General features: G+C 35.8%; 1 protein-coding gene across 2 annotated transcripts; it reads left to right on the top strand.

Moving 5' to 3' along the window:
* The first annotated feature begins 117 nt into the window (after positions 1-117).
* Positions 118-23,215, top strand: COPS2 (COP9 signalosome subunit 2). Of its 2 annotated transcripts, none has more exons than XM_075506091.1 (13): positions 118-331; positions 10,070-10,183; positions 11,251-11,328; positions 11,926-12,051; positions 13,451-13,561; positions 13,684-13,761; positions 14,643-14,817; positions 15,879-16,057; positions 16,164-16,216; positions 18,554-18,651; positions 20,473-20,555; positions 21,612-21,670; positions 22,461-23,215. In XM_075506091.1, the coding sequence occupies exons 1-13, from the start codon at positions 278-280 to the stop codon at positions 22,603-22,605; spliced, it is 1,353 nt and encodes a 450-aa protein (XP_075362206.1). In that variant the 5' UTR covers positions 118-277; the 3' UTR covers positions 22,606-23,215. The 2 variants fall into 2 exon arrangements, with proteins under 2 accessions (XP_075362206.1, XP_075362207.1); XM_075506092.1 differs by having other exon boundaries at positions 121-331; positions 13,472-13,561.
* Positions 23,216-23,732: the final 517 nt, after the last annotated feature.

Genomic DNA, 23,732 nt, shown 5'->3' with positions numbered 1-23,732 from the left:
GCGGCGGGGAGGGAGGGCGGGAGGCGGGCCCCGCCGGCGGGCCGCGGTTGCTAGGGGCAGGTTGCTATCAGGGAGAGGAAGCCGGCGGTGGTGCAGCGCGGATTGGGCTCCGTGTGCCCCGGGCCGGGGGCGGGAGGGGTGCGGGCGGCGGCGTGTTCCGGGCGGAGCGGAGCCACATTGGGCAGCGCCGCGCGGGGTTGTGGGAGAAGGGGCTGTCCTCGCTGCCTCCTCCCTCTCCCGGCCCCTTTCCCCTCCCCCCGCCCGTCCTCCGGCCAAGATGTCTGACATGGAGGATGATTTCATGTGCGATGATGAAGAGGACTACGACCTGGTAGGGCGCGGGGAGGTGCGGGGGGTCAGCGGCGCGGTGCAGCGAGGGGGCCTCGGGGGAGCGGTGCTGCCTCGGCCGGTGCCGGTGCTGGCGCTCCGCGTCCGCCACCCGCCGCAGCAGCAGCCCCGCCGGGTCTGCCCCGGGAGGGAGCACTGACAGGATGAGTTTCCCTCCCGGGGAGGAGGGGTAGTGGCAGCGGGCAGCGGCTGCGAGGGGCGGGTGCTGCTTTCGGAACAGGCCCCGCCGGGCGCCTTGCCACCTTCCCGCGGAAAAAACAGGCCGACTTCGGCCCCGGGAAGTTAGCTAGGCCCCGGGCTGGCCCCCTTGGGCCCAGCGAGCCTGGGTCCCCGTTTGTCTTCCACAGGGGTCAGGGTGAGGGGAGGGCTCCGGCGCGCTGCCTCCCTCCCTCCCTCCCTCCTCCTGCCTCTGGCCGAAGTGTCGGGCACGAAGTAGAGTCGTAAAGTTGCCTGCCCTCCTGCCCACCCGCGGCTGCGAGAGGTCCTTGGGGGTAGATGTCATTCGTGTGCTTGCCTGAGCGTCAAACTGAGGAAAAAGTGGGGGGAAGAAAAAGGGGAGCGAGGAGAAATGGCCACACAGCCTGCTTCTGATGCAACACACCAAGGGTGTACTCATTTTTAACTTTTTGCCTTTCTAGCCTTAGTGAGCTTTTTGCCCTTTTTCGTTTGGTGTTTTTTATTTTAAATTGCAGGGTTCGGGGTTTTTCATGTTATATCTGGTCACATTTTGACATTAGGTTTTGTTCTAAGTTTTACAGTTAAAAAATGCTGCTTGCAGTTAGCAACAGACCAATTTATCGGGGGAGAATTGGTAATATAACGGGATTGTTTTGATGTAACAAATCTTCTTTAAATTATTAAAACCAAATTTTTTACAATGAGTAGAACCATCTTGGGGGAGGTTAGTAAACTAAATAGCTGTCATGTTTGAAACAAAATATGTTTTCTGTGCTGTCTAACTAGTTGTAATTCTATTGGCATTATCTTATATTGGAGCTTGAGGCTTGTTTGTGTGGCTTTTTTGCTTTTGAACCTTGCACAGGTTTTTAGAACAGAGATATTAAAAAAAAAAAAAAAGCTGTGTATGGTTGAGGTTTGAGAGTCTGTATTTCATTAATTTTGCCTAAACCTGTATTTACAGTACTGAAATTTCACTGAAAAACCCCAGACACTTGCTTCTGGAAGACTTGCTTTCTAACGAATTTTTTTATAATCATTGCTACTTATGAATTCACTTAAAAAACTTGTCTGATTTTATTTGAAATAGTTTCTGGGCAGTTTTTGTTATGAGCTGCTCAGAATGGCTGGATGACATTGGATATAGAATAAAAGCATCTGGTTTTGGTTTTGAGTTTTTAAAATTCTCGTAAGAGTGCTTGTTTGACATGCGTTGTCATCTTAACCTTATGAGCTGCTTGTGTCAGTATTCCAAGAACTGTTAGTGTTCCATGAATGAATTCACAAACTTTTAGAAACACGTTTTCTGAAGGAAATACTCTGAAGGAAAATATTTTGTTGGTCTGGTTTGTTCCAAAATCAATTTCCATTCATTTTCATTAACACTGAAATGCATGTCCTGATTTAAAATACTGTGTTTATTTTTCCATGTGATACAATCAAAGGAATACTAAACATAGCAGAATTCGTGTTGAATATCCATAACATGAGAACTGGACATGTAGAGAAACCATTGGAATTGCATTTTTCATTCTATAAATGCAGCTGTCTACATACAAATTTGAGTAAGAGTGCAGCTCTAAGCTCACGATGCATTATGTCTGTCTTCACCAAGAATAATTGGTGGTCTAACGCTTTTTCCTGTGTTTCTTTTTTCTGAAGTACTTTCTTCCTTATTGGAAAAACCTTCCTGAAACTTCTTGCTTGTGGCAAATTTCAGCCCCTGACTGTAGTTAATTTTCCTGGAACATTTTCATTGTCATTAATTACGACTAGCCCAGACCTTTCCAAAATTTAAAAATACTGCTAGTAGTAATTAGGAGCATGTTCATTTTTTCTTTTCAGTATGTAACTCCCATGTAAAGCATCAAATAATAGTTAAGCTGCATCTTTAAATAAAACAGATTTTTTAAACTTAATTTGGATTTATAACTGATGGAACACCCCCGCCCCCCCGAATTTAAGAATAAAAATATTCCAGCTAGACTAGTTACAGCATTCTTGGACTAACAAACCATGATTGGATGTTGTTTTCAAATGTGCTTGAGACTGTAATTGCACTGTTCTGCAAAATTGTTTTGGAAAATAGTTAAGGGCCCTGAAGACAGGGCCTAATTTCTTCCTTTCATGATGATGTAAATCTAGTTAAATTAAGAGAAGACTATAAGGGGATGCATGGCTCTCAAGTTCAGTGTAAAGGCTGCTGCAGAAGGGTTTGCAACAAAAAAGTGAGTACAGGACAAAATACTCAGACAAATAGAGAACTGAAAATAAAAGAGCACGCGTAAGTGTTGGTGAATATTTTTTTTAAGGAATAGGAGGAGAGGCAGTAATTACCGAAACAGTTAATGAAAGAAGAAATAGCTATTTTGTCAAAATACAGTATGGTGCAACTAGATTCAGGTCTCCCAGAGTAGCTACTAGCATAAAAATAGTAGTGGAAAGAAGACTCCCAAAAAAGTTTTTATTTTGTCAGCTTTTATTAGAAGTGATTATGGCTGTTTCTCTTTAAATGTGCTCTTGACCTGCTGATTATGTAGAACCAGTCAGTTACATTTCCTTAAGTATGCAAATGTTTCACGCTTGAACTGAAATGTGAACAGATATTCTGAAGGCCCAGCTCTTTCCCAGCTTCGTCATGGATTTTTGTATAATTAATTACTACGCTGTTAAACAACTGAAGACTACCCACTTTACAGATCATAGTTGACTGTTTCTCCTTAGTTTTTCATTGGGCTAAAAGTCAAGGTTTTGCATGTAAATTACCTCAGCCGCTCCTATAGAAGTTAACTTTATCTGTTGGAGGTCTTGATATCAGGAAAAAATTCCATTTGTATTTGTGGGTGGATGGACCTAGATTCACAATTTGCTAGTAATGTACAGTGACAACCTTGATTATAACATGGATTTTTCCACTTTATGCTTCAATGAACAGAATAATGTTTACTGGTCATTATGAAAACCACTCAATTTTAATTTCTAGTTTGGTGCTGTTTGGTGCCTTATATGATTTCAGTCCAGGTTCTTTTTACTAGTTTCAGCTTGAGGGTGGAGAAGGAGAAAGAGGGAAGGACCATTGTAAATTCCATTTTGTTTTCAGTCTCAGACAAAAAGCTATGCTTAGAATTGACTTTGAGACTAAACTCAGTCTTTCTCCAGAAACTGATCCTTCCAGGCACAATGACAACACATTGACAGTTGTTGTAATACATCTACTTGATTTTTTTTATTTTTAAATAAATAAGGAATTTGTCTGTGGTGTTCTTAATGAGACATCTTATTGTGTTTTGAAATTCAACTTTAAAATTAATCCGGGGGAAAGATGGACAAATCTGTTCGCTGAGCAACTTCTCTCTTTATGTTATGGAGTTGTATTATTTCAGTGACTTCAGTAGAAGAGCTGTATACAGTTCCAAAGAACAGCCAGCAGTTTGCACCCCAGTGAGATGGCTACAGGTTCATGAGGATTGGCATGGGTCAAATATGGGGAGCATGCCTTCAGATTACTGAGGATTTCCCTTTTCAGGCTGTGTTGATATTAGGATATAGGTAGTCTTACTTTTTATTTCAAGCCATCAGAGTGGCAGCTTAGTAAACGTGAATTGGCTCACTCTTTCTTTCCAACAGGGACAAATACACGTCACTTCAAAAGGAACTTCTATATGTTACCAAACTTGATAAGCAATCTCATCAGTAGGCAGGGAAACTTTCCTATGTTATATTCATGCATTTTTAATAGACACAGTTGAAATTTCATGCAGATATTGTCACCTCTGCCCAACTCTTTTAAGTTTCACATATATGAATACATATACATGAATTCATATTATGTTTCATATGTATGAATCCATATATTCATGAAATCATATATTCAAATACAAACAAAAATACAGATATATATTGCAAACAAGAAAGTGATAATTCAGAACTAGGGAATTACCAAATCAAGCAGATCCACTTTACCCTCTTCTGTTTCTTATGTTTAATTACATTAGTATGTGATTTAAAAAAAAAAATCAGCTTCACAGAGGACGTAGGATATACTGTTCTCTGAATTAATTACTGTTTCGTATTTTATATGGATTCAGTGTGTGTCCTGATATTTTATTTTATGCATTCTCTTCAGACTCATCTTTAAACACAGAATTAATATATCTGGGGTTTATTTCGCTCATTACCATAATGTCTCAGAAGGAAGTATTGAGACAAAAAGCATGAGAATAATTAGTCAGTAAATTCTTTCCATCTGAACATTGACAGGTGTCAGTAAGTTCTGGGTTTTTGTTGGGTTTTTTTTGAGAGAATTGTTTAGCACTCTTCAGAACAGAGCTCCCCAGGGTCTGATATGCAGTTGGGTGTTAAACAGAAGTAAATTAGATCTAAGTTGTGCTAAAACCTGGACTTTTAGAAAAAGGATGCACATAACTATAGGAGAGCTGTGTGACAGAGGTAGAAAGAAAAGGCACTTTTCTATACTCTTTACATGTCATAATAATAGCTTTTTCTTTCTGCAGTCTCCTGTCTCATTTCTGTGCATCTTCCAACTTCTACTTAAAAAAAAAAAAAAAAACCAAAACAAAACAAAGGCAGAGCACTGTCTTTCCATGGAACTGTACTGACCCCATTGCAGATTGCTGGCTTCACAGACTTATTCCTGGTGTCAGCCCCGGTGTGAGCCAGCCCGCACTAGATGACTTGCGGAGTGAGCGAGTAGGAGCAGAAGAGCAGGAGACCTGGAATGTGGAAAAGAAAACCAGGACTCCCAATGCATGGTTGAGTGGTTGCAGACACAAATCACACTCTTGTTTTCACTCTCACTGTTTGTCTCTGTTCTTTTCCTCCTTACTCGTTTGCATTCCAGTCTGATTGCTTTCTTTATATTCATGTGCCTGGATACCAGTGGCAAATGCACATAGAAACTGTTATTTGCTTTTCATCCTGGTGCCTGGGGGCCAGTGGTCCAGGAAGAGCAAATGCAAAGAAAGTTGTCCTCTGGTGTTCGGTTGGTCACTTTTGGGGCCAGTGCATGTGAGCTATGTGAAAATAGTGCACGTTCATTGTAGATGAAATGTTCAAGAAATTTAGGTGGCAAGCTAACATAATATATTGAGGAGTTATTTTCTTTTTTGTTTTTCTTTTTTTTCCAGTTGGCCTTATTTGGGCATTTTTGTGTTGTTTTTTTTTTTAAAAACAAACAAACAAACCGCCACCCCCAACCCACATCACTAGTGCTGTTGCAAAATATCAGGTCTTCGCTCCAAATCCTAGAGTTAGCAGACCTCCTAAATGCCATGGTTATGAAACAGAGTTAGCTGAAGTAAAATCAAATTTGTACCAGACTTATTCTCAGAAGCAATTGCACTTCATAGAAAAAGAATGGTTTGAGTCAGCCCAATGGTTGAAATTTGGTAAAATTACCAGCAATTGAAACTTGACAGTAATAAGTATTGTTAACAATGTCCTTGAAGGATAAATTTCTACAGAAATAGAACTCTTTCTATTGTGTTTTTTGTCTGGAAAGTTATCCTCTGTGTAGCTACTTTTCCCTTTTTTGTTTTTTGAAAAAGGTTTGCAAAAGAGGAGGTTGGTTCCTATACAGCTAGTGAATGATACACAGACAAGCAAAAGTTTAGATTATCACTCCACTTTCAATGTAGAGGTTAGGGAAGTGCTTTAGGCAAGAGAGGAGACAAGAAAATTAGTGACTAAACAATGGTAGCTTTTCACAAAATATTTATATCTTTAGTTTTGTACATGTTTAACTTTATGCTGTAAAGTGTTAAGCCACTCTAATCTGCTAGAATACCACAAATCTGCCATTAAATGTCACTGATATAGTGTTACAGTCTCCAAGTTCATGTACCTTATTCTGTCTGTGAGGAGAGGTGCTATGCTTCAAGAGTTCTATATAATCTCTCAAGACCACATTGACAAAGGCTCCTGCTACAGTTTTCTGAAACCACGGCTGGTTTTCTTGCCCTCCTTGCTCCTCTGCCATAGCTCACCAGCCTCAGGATTGCGTCTGTGTAAGCGCTGGCGGGCCTGTTCTCTCAGCCCAAGCAGGATCAGCCGTCATCAAAGACTCATACAGCATAAAATGTTGAATCGCTGCAGTGAACGGGGAAGGGGATACTAGGACCAGAAATGAACAGAGGGGGTTGGGAAGTGCTGGATGCTCTAAACCTGCCTTTGCTGCTGGAAAAACTGCAAATGGATCCGTGCCCTAAAAAGGATGATTAAAGCTGACTGGGGTGAACTGTCTTCTGCGTGTGTTCATTTTAGAAGCTGGGGCTTAATGTTTTAAAGCTGTTTGCTAGATGAAATGAATTTTGTGAAAACTTAATACGTAATGTAATAAAGACTTGTAAATTAAATTGGTTCCTTGGTACTAATTTAACTTCTACTAAAATTATTTGAAAGAACTATGTTCCAGGCAGAGTAAGCTACATCAGAGGTTTTATCTCCATTACAGTTGAGCTAACGTGGGAATTTTTCTTCCCCCAAAAAGTGATGCGATGGGAATGGATTGTTTATAACTGACTACATTTAGAACATGCAGATTTTCAATGGAGCAATGCTTAAATAATGTCTTAACTTTTTTTTAACTACTTTTTTATTAAAGCTGTATCGGGGGTTTCTAATTTCGTGAGTAATAATAAAACAACCCACTTGTTTGTTTTGATCCTCTCAGGAAGGGAGAACTAAATGGGTTTCAAAGATCAGTTCTGCATACTCAGACTTCTGTCGTTTTCATTTGTACTGATAGTGTTCGTGTCCATTTAAAAAAATCACCAACATCTTAATAAAAAAAATTCTTAGGCATGTTACTTTTTTTACATCAGCTGGAGCTGAAGTATATCACACAGGTGCTTTTATATCTTGAAGTTATAATTAAGGGTGTTCTTCACTATGCAGAATATTACGTCTAGATGGTATAATAGAGATTTTGAGAGTTATGTAGAAATTCTTTTTGTAAACCTGATATTCTACCTAATTTTTGTGCACTTTTATTTTGGTACTGCATTGTTTGGTGCAACAAACTTTCTACCTAAAAGGGCTGAGTTGGGGAAGTTGTTCAGGCAGGAAGCAGGGATGTTAAAAATGAGGGTGAGGAAAGGTTAGGCGTTTGGTATCTGAATTTACTGTTAAAAGAACTTCTCTGTTTTCAGTACGGGGAAGGAAATGCACCTTTTTCTTAATTTGAACTTTATGGATACAGCTTCACACTTTTCCTTTCCTCCTTCTTTCCTTTTGCTTTTGGCAAAAGCTGAATGTTCTCACATTTGTATCATACTGCACAGCCATTAAGTCTAAGTATGTCTTTTAAAGTAAGCACCTTACATTATATTTTCTGGAAGTAGGAAAGCCCTATCTCCCTTCGACCTTTGAGTCCATACCAACATCCTAAATTTGATGTGAGGCAAGTAGGCATCAAGTGAAGGAAAAACATAGCTGTGAGAACATAAAACACTACCTTTGATGCATTTCAAAGCATTCCCATTAGAAAAAAATTATCTGTAGACTTAACACTTGTTCTTTATTAGGTTTTAATATTATTATGAAAATAGCTTTCTGGGGTATTTAAGTAGCATTGAGAAAAATGATCTGAAAAAAGGCTTCCTGCGTGAGTCAACATCCAGAATCACTGCCAGAGCTAAGATGAACATTCAGATGTTTCTGGCTTTAGGCTAACAGAGCACATTGCTTCCTAAAAGGAATTAATTTAGTTTTCTTTCCTTTTATCTTTACAAATAGATACCTCTGCCAAAAATATTCCTCATTGTTCAAGTTCAGTATAAACAAGACATCAGCTGATTACATGTATCTTAAATGCTATGTTGTTTAAGTTTTGGCAGCCTGTATCTCCATAAGGTGCCTGATATGCTTACAGCTGTTGACATCATGTGCATGTTCTTGTAGTTGCTCCATCGATGTTGGATCAATAGGGTAAAGAATTTACAAAAACAAGCTAACCAAAATGAACGTCTGCCTAATGAAGTAAGACACTTGCTTCCTGTTTTCTTTGCAGTTTTCAGTATTAAGTTTTATAGTTCTTTGGGAATTCAGAAAACAGGTTTGTGGAATTCACTAGGCTTTTAAGTCCAGTGAGTCTCACTAAATACTAATACTTTGTGTGAGTATAAATAAATACATATGTGAGCAACTTGCCTACATGTAACAAATAGAAATATTAGCAGGTTGAAGGATAAATGTCACAAGGACCATGTTTAATAAAATTTGGGCAACTGTGAGCTCCCATGATTAATTTTTCCCTTAGAACGTCAGAAAACTTAAACTTTGAAAGATGTGCTTGCATTGTAGGGAAGAGAGAGCTAATTTAAAACTTCTCTTTTGCCTCATCTTTTTTTTGTTCCTTCCCATGGTTTTGAAGGAATCCATTAACATTAGCACTGTATCAATGAACAGAAGAATAAATGTGCCTGATGAAGTACAGTAAAAGAAGAAATTCCAACTTAAAGAAGGGCACCTGACCATGCATTGTTTATATTGTTACGAGGGAAGGTTACTCTGACAACAGTAATTTTGAGATTTAAACAGATACTGTTAAACAGTTCATCTCCTAATAGCTAAGCACTCTGAGAGAAGTTGGCTCGAAAACACAGAGGTGTGAGATATTTTTGACTTGTGTAAACCTGAAATGAAATTATTGTTTGAGTTTTGTTAGTGTTTTGTAATTCAGACACGCAACATTGTCCTTCATCAAAAGAAGATGAAATACTTAGGTTGTTTTCATCAGAAAAAACCTCAGAGTACTTTCTTTTTTTTTAATGAAGTAATAATTGGTAGAAGTAAATTCTTCAATTGGTTTGGCGCTAGTGTACATGATCGGTAATTATTTGATCAAATTATTGTGCCTATGCTCCACCCCACCCTCTCTGGCAGTATCTTTAGCATTTTCTCAATAATCTCCTGCTTCTCAGCACAGAAGCAGCTGGTGTTATAATAATTATTCTTTTTTTTTAACTTCCTTAGACAAGTATGAATCGTTATGGCATAAAAAGGCAGGCATTTTATATCCTCCATTGCTGAATCATCACTTGTGTGGCAGCTCAGCCAGAGTCTTTTCTGTGGTTAGCAAAGGTCCTATCATAGAGCGCCTTTTAGAAGACTAGTGGCCAGCATGTTCTCTCCCCCACACAGAAATGACATATGCTATTAGGCATCTGTCCTTAGACACCAAAATTGGCAGAATTTTAATAATACAGCCTGTACTTGTCATAAAGGCAAAGTTGGTAGAGCTATGAGTTCATTAGTCCAGAAAGAAATCTGTTGACAGGCAAGTGTTGGTGGATGGTGAGGCTGGCCTAGTAATGGGAGAGAGATGAAATCATCGTAAGAGTCCATACCTGTTCCGTGCTCTAAAACTGAAGATTTTCTGTTAATTTACAAGCATTCTGTCTGTATCAGTTTGAGCAATATGTCTTACTGTATTTTAGCCATTTTCAGCAGAATATTAGATGTTCTGATCCTTTCTTTTTTTCTCTGATTTTTATTTGTTTTTTCTTTTTTCCTTAAAATGTAGGAATATTCTGAGGACAGCAATTCTGAACCAAATGTGGATCTGGAAAATCAATACTACAATTCCAAAGCTTTGAAGGAAGATGATCCCAAAGCAGCATTAAGCAGTTTTCAGAAGGTTTTCTGTCTTTATATTGTATCTCTTCTTTTTATATTAATTCACATTTAAAAATATTTGCTTACCATTTGAGTTATTTTCTGGAATTTTAAGAGTGATGTTTATATTTTAACTTACTAATGTGCTAAGTTTATCATTGGACAACTTAGACTCCTGGCTGACTGCCTTTCAGGATCATTCTTAGGGAGCATAAATAGGGCATGGAATAGTCCTATTTTATCGCAGAACTGAGTTTTTAATCTTCAGGATTTACTAAGTTAATTAAACAGTCCTAATGTGTTTTCATGTGTCAACTATAGAAGCCAGATCCATTCGTTTTTTAAAATGAAATGGCGTTTTCCTCAGTGTCTTATGTAACGTATTATACTTTGTTTGCTATTTGATTCCAAAGCTTTAAATGTATAAATACTAAGTGACACAGAGTTTATCTCCTTCATGTCAGTTTTAAATTTTTAATGTTTGCACTCTGCCACCAGAAAGCAATATTTTAGATGTAACTTTTTAAAGAAAAAATAGATTTTTGCATCTCTTGGCTTATTTATAGTGTGTAACAGTATTCGATACATGACTTAAAAAAACTTTCCAAAATTTTTACTTACAAAGCATTCCCTTAACTATGTTACATTAAGGTCTAGAAGCCTTTCTGATATGTGAAGAAACTATAGTAATTCAGAAGTGTAAATTTTTTACTAATTTAGTCAAGGGGTGGGTTGAGTCTGTTTTGCAGGGGGTATTACAACTCTTTTGTGTATATGTATTTATGGAGTGACATTAAAGTTCAGTGTTTGATGTTAACAACAACAAAAAACATCTATAAATAACAATTCACCCTCACTACATCAGCTAAGTTGTGAAAACTAATAAGATACATAACCCCTCACTAACTTTCTCAATAATATCAGGGAGGAGTAAAATTGAACAACAGGGCAGATTAAAACATTACTTTGTAAGGAACAGAGTGGGGGGAAAAGGCATGTATGGGATATGTACCTTTTAAACAAGGTGCAAATCAATTTAAGTTTGAATAAAGGTTTTATAAATATGTTTATAATATTTTTCTATTTCAGGTTTTGGAGCTCGAAGGTGAAAAAGGAGAATGGGGATTCAAAGCTCTGAAACAGATGATTAAAATAAACTTTAAATTGGTAGGAATTTACAGCTATCACTTGAGAGTAAATGGCATAAATATGTATTTGATCCAGAGATCTTAAGTTGTTATCTAATTTATGGCTATGACAACTAAATCTGCCAGAACTTGTCTTTTGCAGCCTTTAATGGCTACTACAGACATGGCAGGAAAATTATGTGGTTGCAAGTCAAAGGCAAAATGGATGCAAAATAGCTGCTGTAGTCAGCTGATACTCTCTGAAAGTTTGAGGTTCAGTCCTTGCTACCCTGAGGTATCATACCATTGAAACTGGTAATGTTTCTATATATGTGTACTTCACCAGAACAAATCGGTGAAAAATTTATATGCTACATATGCAACCATTCCAAATAGTTGTATAGCCAACTCTGTTTTCTTCACTGAGTATTTTAGATGTCTATTCCGTGCAGTCTTGCTGAAGTTATTCCTGATTCTGCTGCTTATGAATAGAGCCGTGATGTAAAAGTTCCTAACAGCAACAACTACTGCATAGTCCTTCTGTTATGCTTTCTTTTCTGCATGTGTATTTGCAAGATATAACTCAGTTTTTAATAATTAAAACAAAAATTATAATGTAATTTTGTTTTTCTTTTAGACTAACTTTCCTGAAATGATGAACAGATATAAACAGCTATTGACCTACATACGGAGTGCAGTTACAAGGAATTACTCTGAAAAATCCATCAATTCTATTCTTGATTATATCTCTACTTCCAAGCAGGTTAGATCATCATTTCTTTCATCTTCATGGTTTTCCTTTTTTGCATTTTTAACTGTGGGCTTCTTTGTGTATGGTAGTCTTTTGGTTTGGGGTTTTTTGATCTCTATTAGAGAACATTTGCAGTACTCATTTGTTGTTGTATGTATGAACATATTTCCCACACTTAACGGATTCTGTCAACACACATAACTCTTCATAAATTTGTCCTTTTTTTCAATATTTACCTGGGATTTCAGTGCTAATAAGTAAATTTTCCTTTTTTTTTTTTTTTTTTTTTAGCATAGCAGCTATATACTATAAGTTCCTTCTCAAATGTAATTTGTAATTAAACAATACTTTTCTTTTTTTACTTTGTGGGGAGAGGGGAACCTTTGAAAAACTTTGCAACAAAGTGTTGGTGTCACATACTGCCTGTCTTTGAGTGTACTGTGCAAGATAGGTATATGTTCATAGATACACAGCCCAGCTCCTTTTCTTTTGTGTTGTAGAAGCTTTACGGAGAGTAGAAAGCTCCCCTAACTGACTACCTGGAAGTAGCACCTGCATATGGAGGATCACTGGTCTTTAGTGATGACTCCTCTGTCATTAATCACAATCCTTCCTGTCCTGTCACTCATAGGAAATTAAAGTTTAATAGTTGAATGATGGTTTACTCTTAAGGTCTGAAGGATTGTCTTATACTATACCTTGTTGTCAGAGTGTGTTTGGTCTAAATGCAGTTGGAGCATTGAGAGGGACTAAATGCTGGAGGGACAATCTGGAACTCTTAACTTGGTGTACAGCCACAGATCTGTTATCCCAAAAGAACAATGACCATAAACAATACTAATGCATTCTCTGTAGAACCTTTGTTAAAGGTCACACTCAGCACTTTGATTTCCATTTTGGATGTTGTATTTTTGGGTTTTATGCAAAGAAACAGTTTGATGTGCTCAAGAGCTTGCTTTCACTCAGCATTGATAGTATAGAAAGGAGAAAGCATATTTTCCTTTGACCATTTCTCTCTCTTCATAAATCGTATTTTCTTTTTGATATGTAAATTATTTTTGTTTTTCTTCTTTTAAGTAGGAGCAATGTTGCCTGTTAGTGTTTGTCTTACACAACATAAGAATTTTATTACTTGGTTATATAAGATGGGCTTGTATAAGGTGGCTTTTCTTTTTCACTAGCTTGATAGATGGTTGCAAATCTTAAAATGTGAATACTTTTTAACTATATCTATTTTGTATAAGAAAAGCAAGTGTACTTAGTTTTGTTACTTTAGAAGCTCTTTACAATTTAAAAGCAGACATTCAATTAGATGCAAATACCTTTCTTACTTTGAAGTTCAAGCATGCACTTTTAGTTTGTTCAGATTGACTTATATTAACAGGTACAAATTTGCTGTTTACAATTATAGAATTCTGATTTTTTATGTCAGATGGATTTGCTTCAGGAATTCTACGAAACAACACTTGAAGCTCTGAAAGATGCTAAGAATGATAGATTGTGGTTTAAGACAAACACAAAGGTAAAATATATATAACTTACTGGGTTTTGCCTTTTTTTTTGTGATACCTTCAGCTAACTCTTATAAATTATAATTGTGAAATCTTAATAGACCTTAGTACTTCAGCTTTTTTTTCATTACAGCTTGGCAAATTATATTTAGAACGAGAAGAATATGGAAAGTTACAAAAAATTTTGCGTCAGCTGCATCAGTCATGCCAGGTACCTTTATATTCTAAATCACTGTAGCTTAGTAAACAACGTTGATTTTTTTATTTTTTTTTTTTTACATCTATCATTGGCCTTTGAGGCATGTTGCTGAGCTTTAGTACAAAGGGAAGAAATACTGTGCCTGCTTTAATTTGTTATCTGTTTGATAATGTGAACAAACCCCAAGTGTTTTATTCCTTGCTTAAAGGTGATTTTTTTAAAAAATTATTCACAACTGCTGATTAAGTTTCCTTTTAGTCAGGTGCAAGGATGAGAAGCACGTATGAATAATCTGTAATGCATAGACATTTATTTTACAATGTAGTGAAGATTCCAAGTGAGCTTTACTCAAAATTGGAAGTACAGTTGCTACTTTCTCATTTGGAAGGGGGAAAAAAAATTAGCCATGCAGCCTGGTGTGCTTGTTTGTGTCCCCTTTTCTTCCTCCAGCATGGAAAACAGGTTACAAGTATCTGAGAAATGGTTCTGTTATAGGCAGCAGAAGAGTTGTATGTATTATCTATATATAACTATATATCTATATCTATATATATGTAGGTGTGTCAGTCATTGCATTTATGTACTGAGAGTGTGATTTAAGGAAAGTGGAAAAGAATAAAGGGCAAAGTTCTGAAAGTTGTTATAAGGAAAACATTTAATTAAACAAAAATACTGACTTTTTAAATAACGGGCTTCAAAACTTGGCCTGTGATAAGTTCTTTGAGTATTATGTTTTGTGTTATTAGTTATATCAAAATTTTAACGTTTTAGGAATATCCCTATTTCTGACAAGAAATTAATGAGAGTATTTGGTAATCAGGTCTTTACTAGTGTAAAACTGAAATCACTGTTCTCTTAAAATTTCACAGTATTTATTACTTAATCTATCCTAGACTGATGATGGGGAAGATGATCTTAAAAAAGGTACTCAACTATTGGAAATCTATGCTTTGGAAATTCAAATGTACACAGCACAGAAAAATAACAAAAAACTTAAAGCACTATATGAACAGTCATTGCACATCAAGTCAGCCATTCCTCATCCACTGATCATGGGAGTTATCAGAGGCAAGTTAATCTTGAATTTTTCATTTAACTTCTGTTGTGTAGATTAGTTTTATGAAAATCTGATAATTAATGTTTTTTCCAGTTCCAACTATAAAGACAGAGGATCTTGTAGATTCAGAGGCAGACAAACCGTATGTGAATAAAGGACTACAAATGCAGTGGCTACAGTCTCATCATTTAATGTTTGCCTCCTGTAGGACTTGTTCTGGTGCCTAAGTACCAGATGCACTGGTCAGAAGGGCAGGACAGTTGACTATATATACTGCAAGAGCGAAGCAATAGAAGAACAAGAGGAAGGCTTGAGTTGTTTGACACCATAGCAGGCAACAATGAATAAATGCAAAGGCATTTACAAAGGATAAAAACAAAGGCTTGACAGGACTGGTAGCGGAAGGGACTGCTATTTCTGCAATCCCCTTTTGTAAATTTGTGCTTGATGTCTCACCTCACTAGAATTCATCAGGAACTGAAGGGCTTTATGATGTGTTTGAAAATATTATTTATTATCTGTAATGATGAATTATAATGGAAACATGCCGTGTGTCTTGAAAAAAACTTTCTCCAGAATACTGTTGTGCCTTCCCTCTTCCCCTGGTGTAGGCACTTACAATCAGGCAGCAGCAGGTACTTGAGAAATAAAAGGAGATATAGAGTATTTCTCAATTTTTCTGTGTGGTTTTGCTCAATAGATTGGGAAAATTCCATAAATATAGGAAGTCCGTTGCCTTTGAAATGGAGATAAATTCCATTATAGTTTTTACAGTATTTTAACATAAGGTTAAATAATTATTGGCTGTGAGGATTAGTGTTCTTTTAGATTTATGGTGTGGGTTGGGTTTTGTTTTTTCTTCTTTGGAATGGGTTCATTCAAATGGCAATGCTGTATGCGAAGGCCCTAATGCCTTTTTTTTTTCCCCACTAGCGATTTCAGAGAATGAAAAGACTCCTGAAAATATTTCAGTAATCTATTTAGAAATAGCGCGGAACTTCTGAGTACAATTATTGTAGTCAGCAACAAGCACGCAGTGTTCCTTTTCTCGTCATCTGTGTTTTCTTTTCAGAATGCGGAGGCAAAATGCACTTAAGAGAAGGAGAGTTTGAAAAGGCACATACTGATTTTTTTGAAGCATTCAAGAATTATGATGAATCAGGGAGCCCCAGAAGAACTACTTGCTTAAAATACTTGGTCTTAGCAAACATGCTCATGAAATCTGGAATAAATCCATTTGACTCTCAGGAGGTATTTCCCCCCCTCCCCCAATTGATAGGGAAATTACTCAAAAGACAAAAATGGAAAAAAATATTTAAAGCCTAAACATGCATATTGTGCTTTCTGTTCTGTGTAGGCTAAACCATACAAAAATGATCCAGAGATTCTAGCAATGACGAATTTAGTAAGGTAAGATTTTAATTTTTCTGGAGAAGAGAACAAAAAATAAAAAGATGTAGTGTCCAAACCAGACCTGGAATATTTTTAGAGGTGGGTGGCTTTTCTCTGCACAGCTAACACAGTTATTTAATAAATATTGGGCAAATATTTGTAGACTGTTTTTTTTTTTTTCTTAAGAAACTTTTATTTAGTATGATATACCAAAGTATTTATACTATACCAGGTAGGGGTACAGAAACATGCTGTTATCTTCTACTATGCTGAATTTCTTATGCAGTGACAAAAACCTCATTTCTTCCCTTAAATAAAATTGTCCCACCTTGTACTGCAACTGGTCTTTAGGGTTTAGTTGATTATATATGAGAAACTGAGACCATTGACATCTCATACCAAAGCCAATAGAATAATTGGATGCATGGAAATGTCATGATTACTAAAGGAGTTTCATAATTTAGGAATATGAAACTGAACTCTCAAGTGATCTCCCCTATCCTTCAAACATGTGAAAATCAAAAGTATGCTTCATTACCTCTTGGAGGCAACTGTGATGTGAGAACTTTTAGGGTATTAAGATCATCAGGCAAAATAAATTGAACTGAGGCAGTTTTTGTATACTGTCCTGTGAAGCTAAGCTGTTCCATCTGCTCTATCCTGCCTTTGCTTTATCAAGTAGAAAAAAATGAACAATGCGTAGGAAAACTTTTCCCACCTTTTAGTTACGTAAGAACAAAAGGTGGGAAAACACATTTTGAAATACACAGTTGATCTCATGTTGGAACAAACCTTGCTCTGATACTGCTATGGTGCTGCACCATTGTATGCATACAAATTGTTTCTGAAAGTGAGGATGTTCATCCATTATTGAAATAATGATGAATAAATGATTTGGCAGTTTATTAAGGGACTATTTCCAATAATTCCACTTTAGACATGTCTTTTCTACTTCACTGTCATAATTTCATGTGAATTTGAGGCAGAAGGAACTCTAGATGGCCTTACCCAATCTGATTTTATTCATATTCCTAATTTATATCTTTTTTTATCTTGACACTTGAGTATAATTGCTTCTTTAAAATTAATAATGCAATTAAAGCAGCATGGAAAAGAAATATGCAGAAGATAAAATCAATTCCAAAGATTACAATTGTGTTTTTAATTCTTCCTATAATCTACATTGAGAACTTTTGAATGTTTTACATGTGGTAAAAAGAGACTTCTGGAATAAACAATAAAATATACTTAACTGAAATTCCTTTTAATTATGAAGTAAAATTTACTGGTTTCATGTGATATAGTCCATTCCACTCATATAACTCCATTTATAAACTCCTCAAGTTCCACCTTAAATTTAACTGGTCTTTTTCTTGCCCATTTTACTAATAACAAAGGATGACTTTTTGACCAGTTTAAAAACAATTTGAATATGTACAGAGACTATGAAGGAAAAAGAGATGACGTTTTTAAAATGTTTGATGTTAGTATTAAACAGAAATTGATAGCATGTATTGAACACTATGTCTTTCAGGTTAAATATTAATAGCCTGTAGCTTAATATAACTAAATTACTGTGTAAGTTTGATTGGTTAGTAGATAGGCCCTATTACAGCTGACTGTTCCTGTAAGAAAAGATGATAGATTTGAATTGTAAAACCATTGTATTTCAAGAAAAAGGTCTTGTTTAGTGGTTACAGCTCTTACCTTTAAATGATGCTGTGGCGCCACTGCTGAACAATAGGTGTCTAAACCCACCTTCTTTTTGTAATCCTTTCTCAGATAACAAGATTGACTAGTTGAACAATATATATACTAAAAATAAGCTATAAATAAAAATCTAAAAAATAATATTATGACACAGTTACTGATGGTTCATCCTGGAAGTCGGGATTTCTTCCATATTCCAGTATTTTTAGAATTCAGCTTAAGATGGACATTCTAGAAACAGCAACAACCCTCTAGACTCTTTTTAGCACTTATTTGTTCCATAACGTATGGCTTCATGAAGCCAAAATTCAAGTAATGATACTTTTCAAAATTGGCTATTTTTAGCGTCTAGGCTTTTTCAAAGAATAACTTCTTAAAGCACAAAAGTTTCAAAAAACTGGAGTGCACTTGTGGAATAACTAAATGTTCATACTAAACTTTTGTAAATGCTACTAAAATTGAAATAGGAGAAAGGTCATTTCTGTTGCATCTCACCTTGAAAGAGTTTTTCCTTATAAAGGTTCTGAATATAATTATTTGCCACCAACACTTAATACAGATTTTTTTTTTTAGAAGATGTAGAACAAAGTCTTACGAGTCTGTTTAACTTTTTAAAATAATAATTCAGTCTTGTTTTTTCTGAAGTGCCTATCAGAATAACGACATCACTGAATTTGAGAAGATTCTGAAAACAAATCACAGCAACATCATGGACGATCCCTTCATAAGGGAGCACATTGAAGGTATTTTTGCAGGCTATCTTAATCCTTTTTTTTTCTTCTTCACTACTTGGTAAGCTCCCCCCCATTTATTTTTCTTCTTGACAGAATGAGAGTTCTTTTCAATTACTTGTGGACGATTCCCTTACTGTTTCCAAGTTCTTTAGAAGTTGGTCAAGGCCAACATGCATCCAGGCACGTAGAATGACTGCAAGGAATTGCAGGAATGATGAAGAAAGTTCTAGCAATAATGGATAGTCTATGACAATATTTAACGGTGGTGTTAGGCACTGAATATTTTTTCCATTGGAAGGATTAAATGAGGGCAACCCTTACTTGTAAAGGTTGTTTGTGTCAGTCTCAAGTTAGATGTTTGCTAGTTTATAAGGTTAATTTTCTGCTTTAGATTAAAGATGAAATATATAGATAATGTAATGAAGGTTGCATTAATAAATGTGTAGTAATAAAATATGTAACAAGATACATAATTCTAATGTATATGTTGAAAACAATGTTTGGATTTGTAGTACCTACACTTAATAAAATAGGGGAAGACAGTAACACGTGCCCATCCATTCCAGTAACATCACAAAATAAAGTTACACCCTGCGTTTGTCATGTATCTGAAAATGTAAAAGTCTCTTCGCTTGAATATAGTGTCCAGTTTTTCAGATAACAACTGTTTTCATCAGGAGTAGGCCTTTCTGTGGCATTGCAAGATCATTTAGCTGGATAGTTACATGAAAGAAAAGAGTTAAATCCAGAGACCTGGTTTTCTTACACTTCTTGTTTGTAAAAGAGAACATGGCAAACAGCAGGGGAAACTAAATATAACCCCTCTACTGCTGTTACATGACGACTACTGGTAAGCTTCAAAGTCTTGTAGGGAGACTCTAAGATTAGAGAGATGGATGCTTAAGGAAGAAAGTATGACAGAACTGGAAAGCAAGAGGAGCAGGACAGTTGAATCAAAGGATTGAAGAGAATTTGAGTTTCACCCCTTATCACTAGCAGACTATTATCATATATCCAGGGGAAAAAAAGATACTCTCATCTTTTTCACTCTGTAGTGATACAGAATGTGTGTTTGTGGTTATAATGTTTACATACCTTGCCTCATCGTTTTAATCTCCTTAGTTTTATTGAGATACCTAATCTGGTCTTCAGTATTATTTTTCCGTATATAAACAGTCCTTGTGTAACTAGTTAGGTAAAAATGGATCTAGCTCTTTTTCTGTTAATTTACAATTGTAATTTATGCTTTCATTTAACCCAGGTTTTCTTTAGTAATGTAAAAATTTCTAAAACAATGGCTGCACTATCTTATCTAAGAAAAATCAGCCACTTCATGCAGACTCTGTTTTATACTTCTTCAGTTCCTCATCATAATTATACCATTAGGCCCTGATCTTTTAACTTAAAATGTTATGTTTTACTTAAATGTTAAGTTTAACTTCATTCCCCATGAAGTTAAATGCATGCAGGCTTAAGTTTCAGAGCCTTAAGAATACCTCTTTTCACTTTTGTACAAGGCAAGCATTCTAGCCATAAATTAGAGGGGCAGACATACCATGCAATAATCTGTATGACTTATCCAGTTAGTTTGAATAATTTAAATTGTTACTAGGGACTATGTTGCTCCATGTTTAAACAGTTTTCAACTCTATCTGTCCATCTTCAGAGTTACATATTGCCTGGATCCCTGGAAAAAGAGGTCCCTTTATTTTGCTGTGCTTCCCCACCTCAATTAATCAGTACCTTAAGATCATGGTATTTAGGGTATCTTCCTATATGGAGCTGTATTGCATCTTTATTTCAGTACATTTATTTTTTCTTCTCTTACAGAGCTTTTGCGAAACATCAGAACACAAGTGCTTATAAAATTAATTAAGCCTTACACAAGAATACATATTCCTTTTATTTCTAAGGTATGTGTCAGTGGAGCCTTGCATTTGCTTAAGTAAATGATTAATTATGAATAAAAGCTCTTAAATAAATGCAGTGCTTCCAGAAATAGAATATCTAAAATATAATCTAAACCATAAAGTAGTACTGATACACTGCTGGCAGCTTTGCGGTGCGAAAATACAAATTTCAGGTGTCGTCCAAATGCTTTTTAGAATATGTACTATGATATACTTCTAAAATATTCAATTACCAAATTCTACTTGGTGTAGAAAAGCACTTTTCTGAAGAGAAATAGAAAAAGTGAAATTTGTATAATTCAGAATGTAATTATGAACGTAAATTTTATGAACTTAAAAATCCAAATGTTAATTCCTTTTGTTCAAAAGATATCTTCAAATGTGTGTGTTGTAAGAGTTACAGAACTGTGGTACTAGAACAAACCAACTATGATACTAGAATCACTGATTTCATTCCCTAATCTGGAAAGAACAAAATCAAAACCCAATGACAATAGATGGCTATTTCCATCTCCTGTGAGTCTGTGAACTTTCTTGCAAAAATTCACAGCATTCCAAAATATATCATGAAGTATTAGAGATGTGTATTTTTTATGCTTAAATTCTCTTTACAACTCTGTATGCTTTTTTTTTTTAAGCTAGCCTTAACATTTGTAGAACTTGCTTGAGCCAGAAGATGCAATTAGCCCCCTAAACGGTTTTTAGTACAGACCCATTCTTTTCTGATAATTATTGTCTTATTTTATTTACTGGGGGGTTTTGTGGGTTTGGGTTTGGGTTTGGTTTTTTTTCAGTAAGTTATCAAAGGAACTCATTTCTGGAGCTTCCAAAAAATTTTGCTTTAGCCTCTTCAGCCTTCTCTGAGAGGTTACTGATTTCTTGATCATTGGCCTTATGTACTTTGGGTGGAGTTCTTTTGCTTGATAGATCATTATTGAATTGATACTTTTTAATAGTAAGGAACAGAAATGAAACCAAATTCTGTATTTTAAAATAAAGATTGGAAGGATTTAATGCTGCAAAACAGTAGCAGCATCATGAGTTTTCTTTTTCTTTTAGGAGTTAAACATAGATGTAGCTGATGTGGAAAGCTTGCTTGTGCAGTGCATATTGGATAAGTATGTACTTTATTCTTGATTACTGATCTTTAATTACTTTAAAATAATCAAAGTATACAAGAAGCAACAAAACAATATTTTTGTGCATTGTGACAATACTGGTTGATTCTAGAACCGAAAGGTGATGATGCTGGCTTTGTTTGGATTTGCTTGGTTTATGAGCGGTAAAGTGTATTTGTAAAAGAGCTAAGAAAATTATAGAGAAAGATTGAGTGGCATAATTTTATTTTAATTTTGAATTACATAATAAAGCAATTGAATTATTATGAAATTATGAAAATTATTATTATGAGTAATTGCTGCTTATAACCATGTATATTTTTAAGTACATTTTCAAGTCAACAGATTAGTGGTCTGCTCTCTTTGACTGGAAAAACTTAACTACAATTTGTAAAATTTCTTTTGGAGGGTAACTTGTTATATCTAGTAGGAAAATATAATCCATACCTGTGTTTATATTTTAATTTCTTTTTACATAAATCTGCATATTTCATCATTCCTTGTCTTTCAAAAACTCTTTGCCTCATGTTGCTTCAGACTTTATATGTGGGTCATAGCTAGGGAGATAATATATGCATTGCCCAATGAATTAGTTCATTTGATTTCCAGTCATGATGACAACTAAATAAGCAGTACTACCCAGGAAAATATATTATAAAAGTGCTGAATTCTGAAATGGACTTTGTGTCTCTCTTGTATAAGACTACCTCTTACTTTACCTCTGATTTATTGTTAGCGCCTATTTCCATGTGCATTAGTGATTTATAGTTATTTATTTATTTACTTCTAGCACTATACATGGCCGAATTGATCAAGTCAACCAGCTCCTAGAACTGGATCATCAGAAGAGAGGTGGTGCACGGTATACTGCGTTAGATAAATGGACCAACCAACTAAATTCTCTCAACCAGGCTGTAGTCAGCAAGCTGGCCTAACAGAAAACAAGCTTTTACAAACGTACTTAAGGCAACAGTGCAGTGATGTAAACCTTAAAAGAACTGGGAATGGCAAAACTACTGTCGGTTGGTGTGCCCTGAAATTATTGGAGTTATGGCAGAAGTGCTTTTTTGATCAGCTGGTTTGTGTTTTGCTGCTGCATTTATCCCAAGAAAAAAACAGCTTTAATCTCCAGAAGAAAACCAAAATGCCACGGGATTTATGCTGTATTGACATCTTGCCCTAAACATACAACATCCTAGTAATTTGTCAAAGGGCAGTTAATGACCAGAGAGAAGATTTTTGTCATGATTTTAAATACACTGACACGTTACTGTTGGTTAAATTTAAACATGTTTTACCTGCAGAAATTCTCTCACAGAAATAACCTGCAATAACTTGAAATGCATACCCTTTTGAACACTTCCTTTTCTCATGTATAAATTGAAATGTTTGCTGCATTTTGCAAAATGTCAATTCTCCAAAATGTGTCCGTATATTTCTGTACCTGCAGTGTAGTAAAGGTTTAGAAGAAACCCCATAATTATAGTGGCATACTGTCACTTAGGTTTCAAGCAGCAAAATAAACAGTGCAGTTCAGAAATTGTACAGTTTGTTTCTTGATGTGCTTTCATTATACTTGATTTTTACTTTTGTTATTTTTAAAAGAAAATAGGTATTCCTTCATCCTCACCTCACTTATGAAGGACAATATGGAGATTTTAAGTCTAAACTTTGGTATGTGTGCTGTGGATTTTTCTTTTTTTCTTTTTTTTTTTCCCTTGACATAGTTAAATGTAAATACTAAAGAGTTTAAAAGCTGACATTTAGCAGTCTTGCTAACTGACTTTTATCTTGCAAGATACCACACTGTTATTAGCCCTATCTAGTTGATGTTGGTGGGTATTTGGCATTTCTCAGGAATATGCTTGTTATTTATTTTGGTACTTCAGGAATACAGGTTTGCCAAGCAGTACCCTGGGAATAGAAATGCAGACCCTGATTGTTATCTCTCTTTGCCTAATCTGTGGTCTTTTTGACCAAATTCAGTGTATATAAAAAGACACTGTGTGTATAGAGCGGACACCAAGTACAGTGACCTCAGTAATATTGGAATCTGTTCTGT

Source organism: Mycteria americana, chromosome 6, assembly GCF_035582795.1.
Source record: "Mycteria americana isolate JAX WOST 10 ecotype Jacksonville Zoo and Gardens chromosome 6, USCA_MyAme_1.0, whole genome shotgun sequence".
Classification (NCBI taxonomy): Eukaryota; Metazoa; Chordata; class Aves; order Ciconiiformes; family Ciconiidae; genus Mycteria; species Mycteria americana.
The sequence above is the reverse complement of the archived record's forward strand: the minus strand, read 5'-3'. Positions and strand labels throughout refer to the sequence as shown.

What these genes read in the sequence shown, in the direction of transcription:
- COPS2 (XM_075506091.1), top strand. Translation starts at nt 278, where the DNA reads ATGTCTGACATGGAGGATGATTTCATGTGCGATGATGAAGAGGACTAC. An exon ending in CATAAGGGAGCACATTGAAG is followed by an intron (nt 18,652 to 20,472) that starts GTATTTTTGCAG and finishes CTTCTCTTACAG; the next exon opens with AGCTTTTGCGAAACATCAGA. An exon ending in GTGCAGTGCATATTGGATAA is followed by an intron (nt 21,671 to 22,460) that starts GTATGTACTTTA and finishes ATTTACTTCTAG; the next exon opens with CACTATACATGGCCGAATTG.